The sequence below is a fragment of the Carassius carassius genome, chromosome 17, assembly GCF_963082965.1.
Source record: "Carassius carassius chromosome 17, fCarCar2.1, whole genome shotgun sequence".
NCBI classification, from domain to species: domain Eukaryota; kingdom Metazoa; phylum Chordata; class Actinopteri; order Cypriniformes; family Cyprinidae; genus Carassius; species Carassius carassius.
Genome location: NC_081771.1, coordinates 1,400,001 through 1,420,447, shown reverse-complemented (window position 1 = coordinate 1,420,447; position 20,447 = coordinate 1,400,001). Strand labels below are relative to the sequence as shown.

The window sequence follows — 20,447 nt, the reverse complement described above, 5'->3', positions numbered from 1 at the left end:
GCTGCACTCCCAAACAATGCACACACATACGGTGTGTGTCCCCACCCATGATATAACGTGGGCAGGGATGCACACGCCTCGTGAAACTGCTTGTGCTCGCCATAATAATGCTTGTGACTGTTAGATAATACAACACCAAATAAGACAAACAAGACAGAGAGCGCTTGCTGAAGAACAGAAAGCTGTCTCTGTTGTGTGCCGGCGTCCTTTTTATAGCTTCCGCATATGCCGTCACACATTACGTCATGACGCAACATCAATCAAGATTGGCTCAGTTTCATTCATACTTCAGAGGCGCTACGCTGAGGGGCTTCCCCCAAAGTGTCGTTCGACGCAGTTCGATGTTCCCTCGAAGGGGAACATGAAGTGTTTACATTTAAATGAACTCATTTAAATTGAAAATTAATATTGTCTGATTATGTAATATGAATCTAAAGTGAGGTACAGTCTTTCACGTATCTGAGCTCATATATGCAGCCACATGCGCATAAACAGCCTCTCCTAGATACAAAATAATAATAATAATAATAATTAACCAAGATTCATCTGATTTTCATCGTTTTTGAAAGAAGACCTGCTATGAGGAATAAGTCAGCGCGGTTCTGACACGGAGGAGATAATTTCTGTAATTTATTCTTACCTAGATCAGTTAACGTGTTATTTTTACATTAGGCTGTATGGATTTTATTAGTTGGGCTTTTCCTGAACATCTTGCCAAACTGAAATGTATTATCTAACTTTTCTTTAGCTTTTTTTGTTATTTAGATATTTTGCAGAATTTCTATTTGTTAACAAAATTTTAAGTATTATTAGTATTAAGCATAAAATATTTTAGTATTACAGTTGTTTTAAAGCTAAAAGGAAAAACTATTCTATGTTTGACTCAAGTTGAAAGAATAAAGAGTTTATTTTTTATAAACACAGCAAACAACAAAAACAAATTCAATGGTATATTATATAGTTATATATACATACATAGTATGTATAACATATTTACTTTTTTATTAACTTAATTGCATTATTTTATTATTTTTTATTTGTGTTTTTTATTTAATATATTTTTATATAAAATAAATATTTTTTAATTGTTTGTTTGTTATTGTATGTTTGTTAATATATTTTATTTTTTATTTTATTTAATGATTTAATGATTTTATTTGTATGATTTGAAATGCTAGAATAAAAGATGCTGATCTCGAAGACAGTCAGTACTGAGTTTGTTTGTGGATCGTGTTAATGTGATTCTTTAAACCTGTGTTAAAATCAAGAAGAACTGACCACCAAAAATCACTAAAACACTAGCAGGTAAGTGATGTCAGTTAAGAGAAGACTCAAACGGAAACGTTGCTGCAGACAGATGAAGTAATAAGTGTGCAGCCTATGAATACATCATACAGTATGTGTCACACAGCAGGCCTTTGTGATGATAATTTGTAACGAGCAAATGAAACAGCGTGTGTTACGTCAACAAAGACAGAAATACGTTGGTCCAAATGGCAGAAGTCACCCTGTGGATGTGACTGGTGCCAGCGTGTGTGTGCGTGTGTGTGTGTTTGACAGCTGGGCTTGTGTCTCTGAGCATGTGTGTCTTTGTCACTGGTCTATTAAGTGCATTAGCAGGTCTTTCACAATGCAACAGCTTGAGAATGACCGAGTGACACACACACACACACACACACACGTCTGCCCCTCAGCTCTTGTTCTCCTGCTGTTCTGCTCCTGTGCATGTGATTGTGTACCTGCTGTTCTCCTGAGGTCCACGCAAAAGGCCCAGGTCAGAAAGGTCAGCAGGCAGACGCCTGGTTAACCCTCCAGGGTAAAGACATCTCCACACACACACACACACACACACACACACACACACACACACACTGACACACCACTTAAGGACACTAAGATTATATGTGAGCAGATGGACACCAGCAATGGTTTATCAAATGCAGACATACAGCACATACACATAAATTCAAAAAAAAAAAAAATGATTTTTTCTTTTGTCAGGGAAACACACACAGGCTGTTTGTGGTGGGCTGCTTGTACTCTATGAAAATAGAAAATAAAGTTGTGGGTAAACAAACACAAGCATTATTTATATACTAGTATATATTTGCTATTACGTGCTTTTTAATTTTTAATAGTTTTTATTGTTATTTAAGTTTATTGTTATTTAATGAAATAAATTTTCATTTCAGCATTAATTTTGGATTATATTTATTTCAATTTTTAAATTTTTTTCATTTTTTTTCTATTTTTTTTTTTTTTAATTAATGCTTTCATTTAAAATTATTACAGTTAGTTCCCAAGGGAACATTGCTAAATTTTGTTTACATTAAGTTTTCATCTAATATTTATAATTTTGTATCTAATATTTGTATTTAATATTTTTTTTTTATTATATTTGCTTTTACAGGATTTTTACTAGTCAATTAAATTTACTAATACATTTTAGCACAAAATTAAAAGTATTGAACTAACATGAACAAACAACTGATTTAAGCATTGAACTGCAGAAAAATGCCGAAGCTGTGCCTGTACTGTGTGTATATACAAACATACATATAGACACAGCATCATAAAAACACATCTACACACACACACACACACACACACACACACAAACACAGACAAAGACAAAGCCAAGGTACAGAGACAGACATACGCAGGTTTGAGACCCCAGACAGACATAAGGATTAGGAGAGCAGATGGTATAATGGTAAAAAAACACCCAAACCAAAATATGCAAATATTCATAAAACACGCCCAAACGCACGCACACACACACACACACACACACACACACACACACACATACTGTAGCAGTTTAGGGAAAAGATGTATACGCCAACAAAAACAAACTGAATGTCTAAAAAATATATTAGAAAATCAAGTAAATATGGCAAATAATAATTATGGCATACTATAGTACAGCATATATCAAAATACCAGAACAACACTTTCATGTGGGTCTCTTTGTTTAGATAATATAATATAATATAATATAATATAATATAATATAATATAATATAATATAATATAATATAATATAATATAATATAATATATCACAAAAAAAATAAAAAAAATAATAAAGAGCACTAAAATTAACTGGAAAATTGTTTAACCAACTGGAACCAATGCAGAAAATTTGCCTTTAAACTCACTATATTTTAATGAAGTCAGATGACTTATACATAGGCCTATTGTTTATTAATGGCTTTGGTGACTTTGGAAAGAACAACAGGCAGATCCGTTGTTTTTAATCTGATGTAAGTGAATCTGACGGAAGTGTTTGTTTCTCGTCCTCTGATTTTGTAAATGAAAGAAGAAACACAAAAAAAGAGAATATATAAAAGAGATATATACTTCTAAATAAAAATGAGGCAAACCCTAACCCTGGTCTAAGATGATAAGGCAATTTACGAAAACAGAGCCATTGTGCGTCTGCATGCATTTTACTTCTAAATGAATAAGCGTTTTTAAACGAAACTGACTCGCTCATAAAGACTCGTCTCGTTCCTCAATGATTCAGTGTTGTCGATGAATCGATTAAATGAATGATTCAAAATTCAGGTATTATACTTGTCGCCATCTGATGTAACTGTAGAAAGAGTCACTGTAAAAGCCCATCGCTAATTGTTTTGTTAATTTATGTTTCAGTGTTGTGGAACGAATCGATTGAATAAATGAGTCAATATTCACTTATTATACTGACACTTGTTGCCATCTACTGGTGCAATTATGTAACTGCAGAAAGAATCACTGTAAAATCTCTTCTAATACAGTAATACTCTGCGACAATCACAGAGTGATAAAAACAGTATAAATAATATTTCCCATCTGTTACTGTTTCCATTATTATTATTATTTTTAAAGATTCAAGAAGAAAACAAAACTTTAGATATTTAAAGAATAAATTGGTGAACTTTGTCCAGTCACTTTGAACAGCATACAGATTGTCAAAGCAGCTTTACAGAGTTAAACGGGAAAATAATGTTTTTAAAATGCAAACAAAATTCTGCTGCTTTAAAAAGAGGACAACAGAAATCAGTTCATTGTTGAATATTTAACTCTTTTATTTTGTCTACAGTAACATGTCAAATATCTACCATTATTTTTTTTCTCGCTAGTATTAGGCATGAGGTTAAAAGAGGAAACTATGTTTAGAATGTTCAATAAACATGACTGATTATGATTATTATGTGTTCTCTTGTATCAGAGTAGTTAAAGAGTAATTCCACCACTAGAGGGAGACAAAGTCAAAGCTATTGAGGGGAGTAAACAAACACTGAGTTTCTTCATTACATCTCATCCACTCTTACGGAAAACATGGTATCAGATGGAAACAGTCTTTTAAAAAAGATAGATGAACAAACCAACAACAACAAAATTGGATTCATGGAATTATAGGAATTATAATTCAGGTTTTTCCTGTGCCCTCATTACTTTCTATTGCGTTGGTCTTTTTAATGAATGAATGAATGATGCATTTATATATACTTATATATATACTTTTGTAAAATCATTTTGAATTAACAAAAGCCAGCTCCCTCATGACATCATCATTCTGGAAGTGACATCATTTATTGGATGGAGTCAGCAGCACAAATATCAGTAAGTGTTGTCAATGCATGATGATAAATTCTGGGAATTTGAAGTAGACATTATCACATTCAAAACACTGCAGCGCAGGAGTGAATGATCTGATAAATTAATCTTTTTTATTTATTTAATTTTTTTATTAAATGGTGTCTGATGCATGATGTCTGTATCTGCGTTTGCTCGGGAACATCCAAACCTTTCCACATATAAAGAGACTAATTAGAGTCTATTTGGTAATTAGGTTGAATGGCTTCACACTGTGCTGTCAGAGCAAGCATGAGATTCTTTTATTACATCAGCTTCAGCTGTCCGCTTGAGCTCTGGAGATAAAAATAATACCTTTACAAAATGATAGAAATCTACTATAAATAAATATTATGTCAAAAATTTATGGCATCAAATACTTACACTTAAAAATTACATTGTAAATGTACAATGTAATTTCAATAATTAAAAGTAATTTTAATATTTTTATGGATTTTAAAATGAAAAGTATCACGTTTGGAAAATGTAAAAATTATTGTATTATTCTTAGTTCATTAAAAGCAAAGGAAGGAAAGAAATGTTGCCATAGTTGTGGAATAATCTTTTATTATGATTTCTCTTTGAATAACAGTCAGTGCATACATGCATGAAGTCATGTTGGTGTCATGTGATGTCATGCAGACCCTCTCTAGACCCTCATGACTTGATCAAGTCTTTTTCATTATTAATAAAGTACTTTGATCTTTTTATAGAGTAACACTGAGAAACCTGCCATTCATGACAACAGAAGTTTATGATGATGATGATGATGATGATTATGATTACTGTTGATTAAGATGTATTCCATGTATTTAAGATGCAAGGAACGCCTAGTAAAAAAAAAAGAAAATAATTTTTGTAACAGAATGTAACCAACATTATACAAAGATTACATTTCTGTCTTGCTGAATGTTCATTATTATTATTTATAATAATAATTATTATATATATATATATATATATATGCCTTGGCAGTATTGCAACAAGCATAACAATAGAAGTAGGCTACTTTGAATCTGAGAACTAAAGCTGAACTGAGAGAGAGAGAGAGAGAGAGAGAGAGAGGGAGAGAGAGAGAGGGAGAGAGAGAGAGAGTGGTAGAGAGAGGTATAGAGAGAGAGAGAGAGAGTGGTAGAGAGAGGTATATATAGAGAGAGAGAGAAGTCAGAGAGAGAGAGAGAGTGTGTGGTAGAGAGAGGTATAGAGAGAGAGAGGTATAGAGAGAGAGACAGAGAGAGAGTGGTAGAGAGAGGTACAGAGAGAGAGAGAGAGAGAGACAGAGAGAGAGAGAGTGGTAGAGAGAGGTATAGAGAGAGAGAGAGGGAGAAGACAGAGAGAGAGGGAGAGAGAGAGAGTGTGGTAGAGAGAGGTATAGAGAGAGAGAGAGAGACAGAGAGAGAGAGAGTGGTAGGGAGAGGTACAGAGAGAGAGAGACAGAGAGAGAGAGAGTGGTAGAGAGAGGTACAGAGAGAGAGAGAGAGAGAGTGGTAGAGAGAGGTATAGAGAGAGAGAGAGGGAGAAGCCAGAGAGAGAGGGAGAGAGAGTGTGGTAGAGAGAGGTATAGAGAGAGAGAGGTATAGAGAGAGAGACAGAAAGAGACAGAGAGAGAGAGTGGTAGAGAGAGGTACAGAGAGAGAGAGAGAGAGAGAGAGAGAGAGAGTGGTAGAGAGAGGTATAGAGAGAGAGAGAGAGAGAGAGAGAGAGAGAGAGAGAGAGAGAGAGAGAGACAGAGAGAGAGAGAGGGAGAGAGAGAGAGAGAGACAGAGAGAGAGAGAGTGGTAGAGAGAGGTATAGAGAGAGAGAGAGGGAGAAGACAGAGAGAGAGGGAGAGAGAGAGAGAGTGTGGTAGAGAGAGGTATAGAGAGAGAGAGGTATAGAGAGAGAGACAGAGAGAGAGAGTGGTAGAGAGAGAGAGAGAGAGAGAGACAGAAAGAGACAGAGAGAGAGAGAGAGGGAGAGAGAGAGAGAGAGAGAGTGGTAGAGAGAGGTATAGAGAGAGAGAGAGAGAGAGAGAGAGGTACAGAGAGAGAGAGAGAGAGAGAGAGAGAGAGAGTGGTAGAGAGAGGTATAGAGAGAGAGAGAGAGGGAGAGAGACAGAGAGAGAGAGAGTGGTTGAGAGAGGCATAGAGAGAGAGAGAGAGGGAGAGAGACAGAGAGAGAGAGAGTGGTTGAGAGAGGCATAGAGAGAGAGAGAGAGAGAGAGAGAGAGAGAGAGAGAGAGAGAGAGAGAGAGTAGAGGGGTCTGATTGGTGAGGAGGAGGGGGTAAGTTGAGTTGGGACTCCGCTCCTCGGCTGGTATCCCAGGAATGTGTTGATCATGGCGGCCGCAGTGAAGCCCGTGAAGAGCGGACTGCTGGAGCTCCGCGTTACCGTGCACCACTGGATCCGCGTGCTCGCCACTCTCAGCGAGGACTCGTTCACCGTGAGCCCCGGAGACACCGTCGATGAGCCCGCGCCCGGTGGGGCTCTTAACGGCGATCCGGCGAACCTCAGCGCCTCGCCGGTACCGGACACCATCACGAACGTCAAACGAACCGTCAGAGTCACCAAACAAGATGTTGGAGGACTCGGAATAAGTATTAAAGGTACGAGAACTCGTTTATATTCGGTCATTAAAGTGTTCTTGGATCACTTAAACTTATTCCTCGAGAAACAGTTACTTTGAAACTGAGTAACGCTTTGATCCGCCGCTTCAGTTATGAAGGTGGAGAATAACTAATGAACAATTCTTGAAGAAATCACTATCTATCTATCTATCTATCTATCTATCTATCTATCTATCTATCTATCTATCTATCTATCTATCTATCTATCTATCTATCTATCTATCTATACTGATATTTTTTGCAATCTCATACCATTGGTGTACCATTAAAGTATTATTCATTTCAGTACCATGGAACTATCATCTGCCACTTAACTGAACTATTATGAAAATTTACCATTTTACTAATAATATATATTAAAAAACTATAGTTTACTATAGTTAAACCATGGTAACCACAAATTAACCCTGGTTTGGCTACACTAACTATAGTTTAACCGTGGTATTTTTGGAAAAGCTGTGGTTAAACAAAAGGTGATCAATAAGCCAAAAAACATGATAAAGTTTTGTATGGTTATGGTATAGCACTACAGTAAGATACAGTCTCATGAGTTTCTAATTCATAGACATATCAGTGAAGGCCTTGTAGAAACATCATTACATTTGACCACATCAGTTGTGATGTTATATTAATCATCACTGGCATGGATGTAGTGAGTCGTTGGTTTGGTTGGAGTTTCACGGTTCGTGATTCACGCAGTATGTGTGTGTTCTCGGGGGAGGACGGTGTTTGCACCCTAATGTCGACAGCTGACCGAAGAATTACCCATCATGCTCAGCCTGTCACTGGCTTCAGATGAAAGCTGTGGAACGAGAGCAGAGAAGAGAATATGGTGCTGTTTATTTTAGGGAGCCGGAGAGGGACGACCTTGCCTTGAGTCCGGAGTGCACTTGTACGTCTATATTTACTGTGGTGCGAGTCTTTGGGCCTGAACGATTTTGGAAACACCTTGAAAACACACGAAAACTTAGCAACTCCTCTTTTCTACTAAGAACACTTTGCTTGCGTTTGTATTGCGTTCATTTGTTGCTAGCCAGAAATGAAGTGGCTTGTTGAATTTTATTATGGATATATGGTTAAGTATGCATTGTATACCCGGCATTACCACAAGGGGCACTTTGGCCTAAATGATCAGATTTTCCATTTCTAGAGATTTGAGGAGTAAAAAAAAAGTTTTTTAAGGGCTCCTTGCAACTTTCCTCCAAAATAAAAGCTTTACGGTTTAATGCAGGGTTATTAAAGTTAACTACACAAAAATTAAACATTAATTTGAATAAAATTTATGTTAGCTTAAGTAAAATAAAATATATCAAAGCTTAAAATTTTTTATAGCTAGTTGCTAATGCAACACTTTCATTTATATTTACTTGATACACTAAGTATATAAGACTAGAAATCACCAAAAAACTGAATGAAAAAAAAAAAAAATATATGAATACAATTAATAAATATTAATATACATTTATAATATAAATATATTAATAAAATATTAATTAAAACATAATAGTATCTCATTCATGCAAAAATAACAATGGTTTAATGATTAAAAATGAAGAATTTAAGACATAAATATTAAACCAAATGAAATGTTACATTGTAATAATACTAGAGTAAAATATAAAATGGAATATTTAAGAAAATAACAGCATAGTATTGTAATTTTACTGTTATACTGTAAAAATGCGGTTATTTTCTTAAATATCCCATTTTATATTTTACACTAGTATTATTACAATGTAATATCTCATTTGGTTTAATAGTTGTAAATATAATATATAACGAGTGTCTCGATTGTGAAATCCTACAATAAAGCACAGCTAACCTGGAGCTCTTTAAATGAAATGATTTTGAATCACAATTTTTATCAGAAAAATCGCTATAACGTTCTTTTCTCAAATGAGAGATGTTCAGCACACTGAGAGCCAAAAGCCTACACATATTCTGGTTCAACATGACACTAAAATTATGTCATTTATAATTAAAATGTTTGTGCTAAAATAAAAGCATTTCCTCGAGTGGACTCAGACCTTTGATTCAGTGTATTTGCAGAAGAATGATGCAATCAGCAGAAGGTCATTGCATTTTAGCATTAGTGTGTTTGTGTAGGACGTCCTGGCAGCGACCGCAGAGGGAAATGATTGATAACTTTCTGGATCTCAAGCGGAGAGAGCCCAGAGGTTGCCAACAGTATCTGGCAGGATACCAGCCGCATGTGTATCCTATGTGTCTTCAAAGGTCAAAAGGTCACTAGAATAGAGGGTGATTAAACAAATCCACTTCTGATACATGCTGAGGATGATGATGGTGAAGAAGAAGCTGCTGGTGATATTCCACTCCACACAGTCTCTTTAGAGCGATATAAAACCTATAAGTGTTTTATGGTTTATACTCAAGGTGGTCATTTCACATGCCCTTGGTTTTCTAGATGTGTGTTTAAAGCCTAAGAGACTTTGAGACCAGCGACACCAGCTGTCTCATTCTCATTGGAAATTTCATTCAGATGCTCGTCTCCTCCAAGAGAACGCCACAGACCGAACTATCATTCACTAAAGAAGATATATGTGCGTTGGTCTGTAATATTTAAAGCACACCCCAGCTCAAGGATGAAGGCGATGAAATTTTGATTAGTATTACAGCGTTGCCCGTAAATCACATCAAAAAGAACTGTGGTAGCCAAGATATAGAGCTGTTTTTTTAATGCAGTTGCTGTGTATTTAGCAATGAACACTCATTACTTTTCAACTAGTTTCATTTTAAGCAAGTTTTTGATGCTTTATGTGATTAGTATCCTTTGTGTTTGGACAGGATGATATTTTAAAAAAACTTGATATTTTTATATGGAAAAAAAACTGATTTTATAATTTAAAATACAGTTTGGATTTCTTTTGTTATTATGTACAATTTTTGGCCTGATTTCTGCAGGCTTACCAAAAAAGAAAAACAGCAAACATAGCAGGTCTTTTATTGCATTTTTATTTTATAAATTTTTTTTTTAAATGGTATTTCAAAAAAAAAAAAAAAAGAAAAGAAAGAAAATGCAATGTTATTGTTTTTGCAAGTGCATCCGCATAGAAAATAAAAATAATCATAAAAAAATATCAAGTAAAATTTTTATCTTATAGTGTAGTTGTAAAATTAAAATTTTAATATTTACGTCTGAATTTGGGTTGCTTTTGTTGCAGAGAATAAAAATGAATTTAAAAAGCCACTTTTTACTCTAAATATACTTTTTATGTGACCCATCCTCTTAGATTTTAACGAAACTTAAAAAATTGTCTATACTCAAACCAACACAAATCTCTTTCAGTAACCACTTTTCCCCTCTGTCTTCACTATAAAATAATAAAATGATTTTATTGTGATTATTATTAATTAAAAAAATTATATATATAATTCAAAAATACTTTTCTAGTGTAAAATATTATATATATAATAAAATAAATTAATAAGTAATTAATAAAAATAATAAAATATATTTTATTTATAGTAGGCCTACAGCTGTAAAGTTCTGAATTTCTTAATTTTCAAATGTTAATTCATCAGCTGTTATTTATTTTCTCAGTTTGCCAACAAATTAATATATGCACTGCCATTTTCAGAGTGAAGCACGACACAGTGTTCATTTAGACGCATACAGTGTTTCTGAGTGCCTTGATTCACAATAAATTAACCAAGCCGCTCTGAGACACTGAAACATTGTATTGTTAGCACAATCTTCATTCTGAAACCAGCAGTGCAAACATGTATTCAAATAAATCTTCGCAATTTCATTATTGCATTGATTAAGCCATATCGCAATATCGGTTTTGATATATCGTGCAGCCACAGTTTGGACACTTATAGTATTTTAAAGTTTAATAGACCAGCATTAATTGTTGGGAATAGTTAGAATGGGAACTGGTATCCTCAGTTGACTAAAAAGTGGCAAAATATTTAAAATTAATAATTAAATGCAGATTGTGATCATTTACAGACCAGCTTTTACGTGCATTTCATTTAAATAATTTATAATAAAATCAGGCTACACTGATCTTTAAATATCATCTTCGTCTTTTCCAGAAAGGATCTGTCTGTCCTTCATGTTCTCTTTAGACTCAATGGCCATTTTGAGTTTCTGCCAGAACGCTCGAGTATCTTCTCCAGGTTTGGGACGTCGTAGATACGTCTGCTTCTTCACCAGCTTGCGCATTCGGTAATAAGGCGAAAGCTGGTGCATTGGAATATCCTCGAGAAAAACTAGAACCAAAACGTCTTTCTGTTCATCAAAAAGTCTGAAGCTGGCCACCTGGATCTCATGCGAACACCAAACGCTCTTTAGGTAGTTGTGCGTGATCAGGCAAACGGTTTTGCGGCTGTTGTATATTGCGTCCACGATGTTGTCGATAATGGCCTTTCCTGGCTGGAAGTCTCGGTGATGAAGGCACAATCTCAAGCCATGCTGACCCTCAAGTTTGGGCACAAGTTCTTCCAGAACCCATGGCTCTTCTTGAGCATTGTACGAAATGAAGGCGTCATATTGGAAATCCAGTTGATTTAAGGTTTGCTTCCTCTTTTTGTCATTGATGAAGGCTAAAAAGAGGTAGTATGCATAGACCAGTTGACACATTAGAAACTGGTAGATAAATGAAATGACTAGAGTGAGAATGACAATGGAAGAGCTGTAGATAAAGCAGATGAAGTCGTAATTCACATTGCAGGATTCAGTGTTGAAGGCCGCTAGACTCTTTCCACTTAAAGAAAGGGGATAGCGACATTCGTACCTGTTCAGGTAGAGGACTTGCGTTTTATTGTTCTTGACGGCCCAGTCGATGAACCAAGCATTACTACAGTCGCACGTGAAGCTGTTGTTTTGCAAGTCGAGCACTTTGAGTTGAGGAAGAGATTGGATGATGGTTTGGTTTATAAATTCAAGGTCATTCGTACTGGCTCTCAGGATCGTCAGATTGGAGAGATTTGCGCCGACTAAGAAGTCCAAGGACTTAAGGTGAGTCCGACCCAACGTAATCTTATTTAGGCCTGATATTGGCTGGAAAAGCCTGGCTGGCAAGGCATTCCTGTTCGCAAGATTATTACTTGTCAAATCCAAGAAAGCAAGCTTGGGAGTGCAACTAAATGTGTCCACATGTAAATTCTTGACATTAAGGTTCCCAGCATAAAAGACTTGCAAGTTTTTGAGACCTTTCAGGAAGTTTGAAGGGATGTAGTTTAAGCCTCGACGTTGACTGTTAATCTTCAAAACTCTCAGTTCATTTAACAGGATGAATGGTGGTCTTTGTATCTCCTCTTGAGTCTTGTATGAGATGTAATTGCAACTCAGATCTACACTCTGTAGGTTAGGCGTACCGGCGAACACATAATGTTTTTCTAGAGTTCTTTCTGTGATTTTGTTAGATGCAAGATGCAAGTCTGTTAAATTTATCAGTCCTGCAAAAGCATATGGATAGATATTTAATATTTGGCTATCTGAGAGATGCAAGGTCCGAAGGGAATCCAAAGCTTTAAAAGAGTTTCTTCGGATGGCACTCAACTTATTGTTATTCAAATCCAGGTATTGTAAGTTTTGGGGGCCGTATGTAAATGTACCACTGACCGTTAACATACGATTGCTGCTCAAAATGAGCTCTTTGAGATTTCCTAAATCCTTAAATACACATGCCTTGATTGTCACAATTTGGTTCTTGTGCAAATAGAGTTGCCTTAACTGCGTCAGATTGGCAAAATCAGAGCAGTCAAGATTTTGAATGCTGTTGAGATAAAGATCGAGGACCCGTAAATTGGGAAGAACCTGAAGAGTGTCGTTCAGTTGCATCAGGAAGTTATTTTGTATCCGTAACTCTGTCAAGTTGACCAGATGATCGAATGACGACTTATAAATTCTCAATACTCCATTGTTTCTTAAGTGCAGCTCATTCAAAAGTGCACACGGTCTAAACATGCGATCGTTAAGTACAGAAAGTTGGTTGCCCTCCAAGTGGAGACCCCTCAGACTGGGAAAACATGCTTTCTGTAAAAGCGTCTCTACCTTGAACCCCTTCAGATTATCCAGTGCCATCCAGTTCACAGAAGTGAAACTCTGCATTATATAACCAAGCTGGTTTACTGCAATGTGATTCCTACTGAGGTTGAGAGTCTTAACTGTGTTCATGAACGCCTTGTCTAGAATAAACCAATCGGAAGTATTGGTCTGGAAACAGCTTGACAAGTCCAAGTACTCAAGATCAGGAAAGATGTTTTCCATCATCTTGAACACTGTCAAGGGATTCCTCGACAGATCCAACTTTTTTAACCCAAAGAATGCTGACGGGATGTCGCTGGAGTTGAAAACTAGGAAGCCGTTCTTTCCCAAGTAAAGTTCCTCCAGATGTGGTACCTGAAGAAGAGGATGGAGTTTGGAAATGTGCATTAACTTGTTATTGGTAAAGTTTACGAGCCTCAAATTCGAAAGTGTCGCAAGTGACTGGTTTTCAATCGTCTCTATGTAATTCGAGTCGAGTCTTAAATAAGTCAGATTTGCGAGACCATTGAGCAGGTTTGTTTTCACCATTGTGATTTTATTGTTGGACAGGTTGAGCTCTTCCAGGTTTGTTAGGTCACTCAATGCATTGGCATGTATTTCATATATGCTGTTGTGAGATATGTTTAAAATGATCAGATTTGAAAGTTTGATGAAATCCCATTCAGCGATCCGATGGATGGAATTGTAGGAAATATCCAGATTGACAGTGTTGTGGGGTAACGGTGAAGGTGTTTTCCAGTAGCCCATCCTGTTGCACAGCACCTTCAGATGGCCAGAGTATTCAAAGGGGAAATAAATGGTGCAGTTACTTAAAGAAAAGCCATCAGTCAGGGTTGTGAGAACGCAACAGTTCAAAACGAAGAAAAACGCAGTACTTTGCCTCATTTTGATCTTTTCACCCTTACTTGCAATGTGAAATCTGTAAACAAAAAAAAAACAGAAGTCTGCAATGATTTTGAAGCGAGATAATGAAGCGTGTACAAGACCTTAAAATATGAATAGACTTCCTTCTCAGTCTTGATTGGTTGTCTCAGACATTGCCTTGACCTTTTCCTGTAAGACACTTTTTTTTGTTTGATATGTCCAGTTGTCTAATGTCTTGTGATTTGCTAAAGCTATTATAGATTCAGGATAGTGTTAAAATTATGCATGAAAGTCAGCTAAAAGACCAATTTGTTACAACATCTGATAATTATACGGGTTTTTGCAGGTCTTAAAAAGTATTTAATAGCCTTTCCATAAACTAAGGCACTAAAAAGGTCTTAATCAGAGCAGAATGTATTAAATTCATGAAATCATGCCATTACATTTTAGCTTGTTTTCTATTATAAATGTCTAAACATCCTTAAAACAAAAACATGAATGAAGATATGAAGTCTTGTTTTCTGAGAAATAATACAATACAATATGTTCCATACATTTTCTTTACTTGGTCCTAAAAAGGTCTTAAAGTTCTAAATGCAACTTCTGCAGAAACCCTGTAGTGTTTTATGTTTAATTTGCACTTAAAACAAATTCATTTGGATATATTGTAAGCTACTTTTTTAAATATAAACTGCAATTCTATCAACTGTAAAAAATAAATAAATAAATAAATTGATCTCAAAATGTAATTATCTCACTGAAATATTATTATTATTATTTGCAATTAGATTGGCATACCATGTCTTAAGAGCAATGGGCTAATTGCATATCTCCGCCATCTTGGATTTCCGGTCTTGCGAGTGTGTGCGTAGTTATTTCCGGTTGTGCTAAACGTCAGAGCAGAGAACCGGAGAAGTCCAAATATTACCTTCTATATGTTTACAGGATTTATAATATCACTTCAAATGCAATTAAGATATACACTGCTATTATTACTATACTATAAATGTTAACTGAGCCAGTGGATTTGAAACTTGTGTATGTTTGGGTCTGGTGAATGAATTAAATACACTAATGTTCACTACTGTTCACGAGATAAAAAGTTGAACACATGGTGTGTAAACACGGCTACATAATGTATTTTTATCTTTCCAAATATGTAAATGTACAAATTACTTATTTCTCGAAAATGTTTGCATTATTTTTTTTTTTTAATGAAACACAGTCTGTTTCATCGTTATTTTCACAACATATTTTATTATTTTACACAGTAAAAAATACATGATTAATTTTAATATCTGTTTAATCTGATAATTAATGCAAAAGAATAACAATATACATGGCTGCTCCTAGACAGATAATGATTTATGCTGCAGATCTTTCACAAAACAAATAAACATAGATAAAAACATGAATGCAAACAGCAATCTTTTATTTAATGCAAACCTACCATAATTATATTACGTTTAATTGTACAGTTAGTTGTAAATTATGTTATCAAATAAAGTTAATAAAACATGCTTTATCAGAAATCTCTGTGCGTCTTGTTTGACAGTCAGAAACATTGATCTTACATAACAGTCAGAACAAAACCAGCTCTTCGAAAATGAAAATTATTGCATATTTGAGTGGTTTTTGTTTGAAAGAAGAAATCCCTGTGGACTAATTAACCTGACACTGACGCTGATCCGCATAATCACCAGAAGAATAAAGCCATCTACGCGTTGTATCTTGATGAATTTTCACACAGAGGGACGAAAAATGTATTGAGGTTGTTTCCCCGTGTTTTTGATATACTACTATCCGCTGTTATATTTGAAAATCATTAATTACATAAATCTAGCCAAGTTTCGTATGTAAGTTTCCCTTACAGTCAATGCGAGCGTGGCAAGACCGGAAGTAAGTATGCACACTCTCCCGTCGCTGAAGCTCACCGGCGCCATCTTGTGCACCTATCCCATTTGCCACTAGTTTGATCTATTTAATCAGTATTACAAATATAAGATAGAGATCCCTACCTTCATTGTCTGTATTTCTAAGTAGCAGCATGACATGCAACCTAGTACATCAGAGAACTCAAACAGATTTAGAGGAAGAAGCTTTTTGAGTAGTACCCTTTGTTTAAATGCGGAACTTTGAAGGATGTGATGTCACTGCCCTACTATATGGATGTTTGCAAGCATCTTTATAATTTCAACACCACAGATTGTTCTTCTTTCCATCACATGATTTAAAAAAGACTGGTTACTCACAGATAATTCTACATGAATAGAGGCAGTATGTGTAAAAGTAAAAACTTGGTATAGGAAAATTTTGACAAAATAAAAAAAACTTATCTAATATATATATTTTAAATTGCACATCGCATAGGACCCTGGAGCACAAAACCATTCTTACATTTACATTTACATTTATTCATTTAGCAGACGCTTTTATCCAAAGCGAATTACAGATGCGGACAGTGGAAGCAATCAAAAACAACAAAAAGAGCAATGATATATAAGTGCTATAACAAGTCTCAGTTAGGTTAACACAGTACACGTAGCATTTAGCAAGCTAGTGTTAGAAATCTTTTCACATACACACACACACATACACACACACACACACACACACACACACACAAACACACATACAATTGCATAATAAATGAAAATAAAATAGAATACAAAAAGATTAGAAAGGTGGTTAGATTTTTTTAAAGAATAGAATTAGAATAGTGAGTGTTAAAGTAAGAGGGTCAAATAAAGATGGAAGAGATGTGTTTTAAGCAGATTCTTGAAGATGGCTAAGGACTCAGCTGCTCGGATTTGGGGAGTTTGGGGAGTTGGGGAGGTCATTCCACCAGGAAGGCACATTTAATTTAAAAGTCCGTAAAAGTGACTTTGTGCTTCTTTGGGATGGCACAATCAAGCGACGTTCACTTGCAGAACGCAAGCTTCTAGAGGGCACATAAGTCTGAAGTAACAAATTTAGGTAAATGGGTGCAGAGCCAGTGGTAGTTTTGTAGGCAAACATTAATGCCTTGAATTTTATGCGAGCAGCTATTGGAAGCCAATGCAAATTGATAAACAGAGGTGTGACGTGTATTCTTTTTGGCTCAATAAAAATCAATCTTGCTGCCGCGTTCTGAATTAATTGTAAAGGTTTGATAGAATTGGCTGGAAGACCTGCCAAGAGGGCATTGCAATAGTCCAGCCTGGACAGAACAAGAGCATGAACAAGGAGTTGTGCAGCATGTTTCGAAAGAAAGAGCTTGATCTTCTTGATGTTGAATAAAGCAAATCTGCAGGATCGGACTGTTTTAGCAATGTGGTCTGAGAAAGTCAGCTGATCATCAATCATAACTCCAAGGCTTCTAGCTGTTTTTGAAGGAGTTATGGTTGATGTGCCTAACTTGATGGTGAAATTGTGATGAAACGATGGGTTTGCTGGAATCACAAGCAGTTCTGTCTTGGCAAGGTTGAGTTGAAGGTGATGGTCCATCATCCAGGAAGAAATGTCTGTTAGACAAGCTGAGATGCGAATAGCAACCGTTGGATCATCAGGATGGAATGAGAGGTAGAGTTGAGTGTCATCAGCATAGCAGTGGTATGAAAAGCCATGTTTCTGAATAACAGAACCTAATGATGCCATGTAGACAGAGAAGAGAAGTGGTCCAAGAACCGAGCCCTGAGGTACCCCAGTAGATAGATGTTGTGACTTGGACACCTCACCTCTCCAAGATACTTTGAAGGACCTATCTGATAGGTAAGACTCAAACCATTGAAGTGTGGTTCCTGAGATGCCTTTTGCCAGTAGGGTTGATAGGAGGATCTGGTGGTTAACCGTGTCAAAAGCAGCAGACAGCTCAAGCAGGATAAGTACTGAAGATTTGGATTCTGCTCCTGCCAGTCTTAGAGCTTCAACAACTGAGAGCAAGGCCGTCTCAGTTGAATGTCCACTTCTGAAGCCAGATTGGTTGCTGTCAAGGAGGTTGTTGTTTGTGAGAAATGTAGAGACTTGGTTGAACACAGCTCGTTCAAGTGTTTTTGCAATGAAAAGAAGAAGGGAAACTGGTCTGTAGTTCTCTAAAAGAGATGGGTTGAGGCTGGGTTTCTTAAGTAGTGGAGTTATACGTGCCTGTCTAAATGATGAGGGAAAAACACCAGTGTGGAGGGATGTGTTGATGATGTGAGTGAGTGCAGGTACAACTGCAGGAGAAATGGCTTGAAGGAGATGAGATGGAATAGGATCAAGCGGGCAAGTTGTAGGGTGATTAGAAAGGATGAGTTTTGAGACTTCTGCCTCAGAGAGTGAAGAGAAGGATGTAAATGAGTGTAAGGTTGCTGGTGATATGAGCTTGACTGATTGTAGTGTGGAAAATTGTGCACTAATGTGTTTAATTTTATTAATGAAAAACGTTGCAAAGTCGTCAGCTATTAGAGATGAAGCAGGAGGTGGAGGAGGAGGACAAAGAAGAGAGGAAAATGCTTTAAAAAGCATGCGAGAGTTAGAGGAATTGTTAATTTTGTTATGGTAGTATGTCATTTTAGCAGTGGAGACATTAGCAGAGAAGGAAGATAGGAGTGACTGAGACACATTAAGGTCAGTAGTATTTTTGGATTTGCGCCATACCCTTTCAGCAGCTCTAAGCTTAGAACGGTGTTCGCGTAGAACATCAGATAACCAAGGGGCAGAAGGGGTGTTACGGGCTGGCCTGGAAGATAAGGGACAAACAGTGTCTAAACAAGATGTAAGAGTGGAGCAGAAAGTATCAGTAGCACTGTTAGCATCCAAAGATGCAAACAGTTTAGGGGAAGGAAGTGAAGATGAAACCATTGCAGATAGCCGGGAGTGTGAAAGTGTGCGTAGGTTACGTCAAAAGATGACAGGTTAAGATTGAGGAGGAAGTGATCCGACGTGTGCAGTGGAGTAACCAGAACATGATCAGTGGAGCAGTTTCGTGTATAAATAAGGTCCAGTTGGTTGCCTGATTTGTGAGTAGCAGTAGTTGACACTCGGTTGAGATCAAAAGAGGCAAGCAGAGTGTGGAAATCAGCAAACAGAGGTTTATCTAGATGCATGTTGAAATCTCCAAGCATAACTAGGGGAGTACCATCCTCAGAAAAGGTTGAGAGCAACACATCTAATTCATCCAACAAGTTCCCCGGTGGTCCTGGGGGTCGATAGCCAACTACAAAATGTATTTTAAAAAGGTAGGTAACAGTAACTGAATGAGATTCAAATTAGCTGTTGATACCCAAAGATGGTAAAGAATTAAATTTCCAATCATTAGAGATGAGCAGACCAGTACCTCCACCTCTTCCAGTCAAACGGGGGGAGTGGGAAAATGAGAAATTATTGGAGAGTGCTGCAGGTGTAGCAGTGTCCTCTGGTTTGATCCAGGTCTCTGTTAGGGCCATGAGATTAAGCTTTGAATGACTAATAATAGAAGTAATGAAATCGGCTTTATTTACAGCAGACTGGCAATTCCAGAGACCAATAGAAAAAGAAAGTAGTGTATTAGCAGATATAGGCAAAGTGTGCAGATTGTTAAGATTGCGTTGTCTACATTGTGTGATGTGTGGTTTGCGAGTGGTAGTGATAGTAGGGATCTGGACACACATAGTAATTTGATTATAAACAAAAAACAACTGAAATAGAAATGAAACAAGGAGAAGGAAAAAGAGATTAATCAAATCAATACTTATATAACCTGCCGGTGTCCCTGCCCGGTGGAGTCGCACGGTAGAGTCGATGGTCTTTACACTCTTCGGTCTTCACACGAGGAGGGCTTAACTGGAGGGCTGCCGCGGTATACTAATCTTTTTTAAACCCGACAAAACGGAAATTGAATTCAGCTGAACGCACTTTACTGTTTATCACAACAAAGGTCTAAGCAAGCGCACAACACTGACAACGTATGCGATAGAGTACGAGACCAAACGCAGCACGTCTCAACACAGTAAACAAACAAGTGTTTCCAAAAGTGTTTCTTAAGTTGATGGGGTATATTTTTAGCAATAGCCAACATTACATTTTATCTTATACATATTATCTTTCATGTCAAAAAACATTAGGATATTAAGTAAAGATTGTGTTCCATGTTTTGTCCATTTTCTACTGTAAATATATATATGCAAATTTTGATTAGTAATATGCATTGCTAAGAACTTCATTTGAACAACTTTAAAGATGATTTTCTCAATATTTAGATGTTTTTGCTCCCTCAGATTCCATATTTTCAAACAGTTGTATCTGAGACAAATATTGTCCTCCGAACAAACCATACATCAATGGAAAGATTATTTATTAAGCTTTCAGATGATGAAAAATATACCCTTATGACTTGTTTTG

At 36.4% G+C, this 20,447-nt stretch overlaps 2 protein-coding genes across 2 annotated transcripts in view; one reads left to right on the top strand and one right to left on the bottom strand.

Moving 5' to 3' along the window:
- The first annotated feature begins 6,848 nt into the window (after positions 1-6,848).
- LOC132160709 (alpha-1-syntrophin-like) overlaps positions 6,849-20,447 on the top strand; it is a 31,379-nt gene continuing 17,780 nt past the window's right edge. Inside the window, exon 1 of the mRNA XM_059570366.1 lies at positions 6,849-7,207. Coding sequence (XP_059426349.1) covers positions 6,940-7,207 — 268 coding nt within the window. The 5' untranslated portion in view covers positions 6,849-6,939. The remainder of the gene's footprint in view (positions 7,208-20,447) is intronic.
- LOC132160708 (toll-like receptor 13) lies at positions 10,873-16,184 on the bottom strand. The gene is made up of 2 exons (XM_059570365.1): positions 16,127-16,184; positions 10,873-14,163 (listed from the first exon to the last, which is right to left on the bottom strand). The coding sequence occupies exon 2, from the start codon at positions 14,127-14,129 to the stop codon at positions 11,262-11,264; it is 2,868 nt and encodes a 955-aa protein (XP_059426348.1). The 5' UTR covers positions 14,130-14,163; positions 16,127-16,184; the 3' UTR covers positions 10,873-11,261.

Bases quoted from the DNA above. Each gene is read 5' to 3' on its own strand.
- LOC132160708 (XM_059570365.1), bottom strand. From the start codon at position 14,129: ATGAGGCAAAGTACTGCGTTTTTCTTCGTTTTGAACTGTTGCGTTCTC.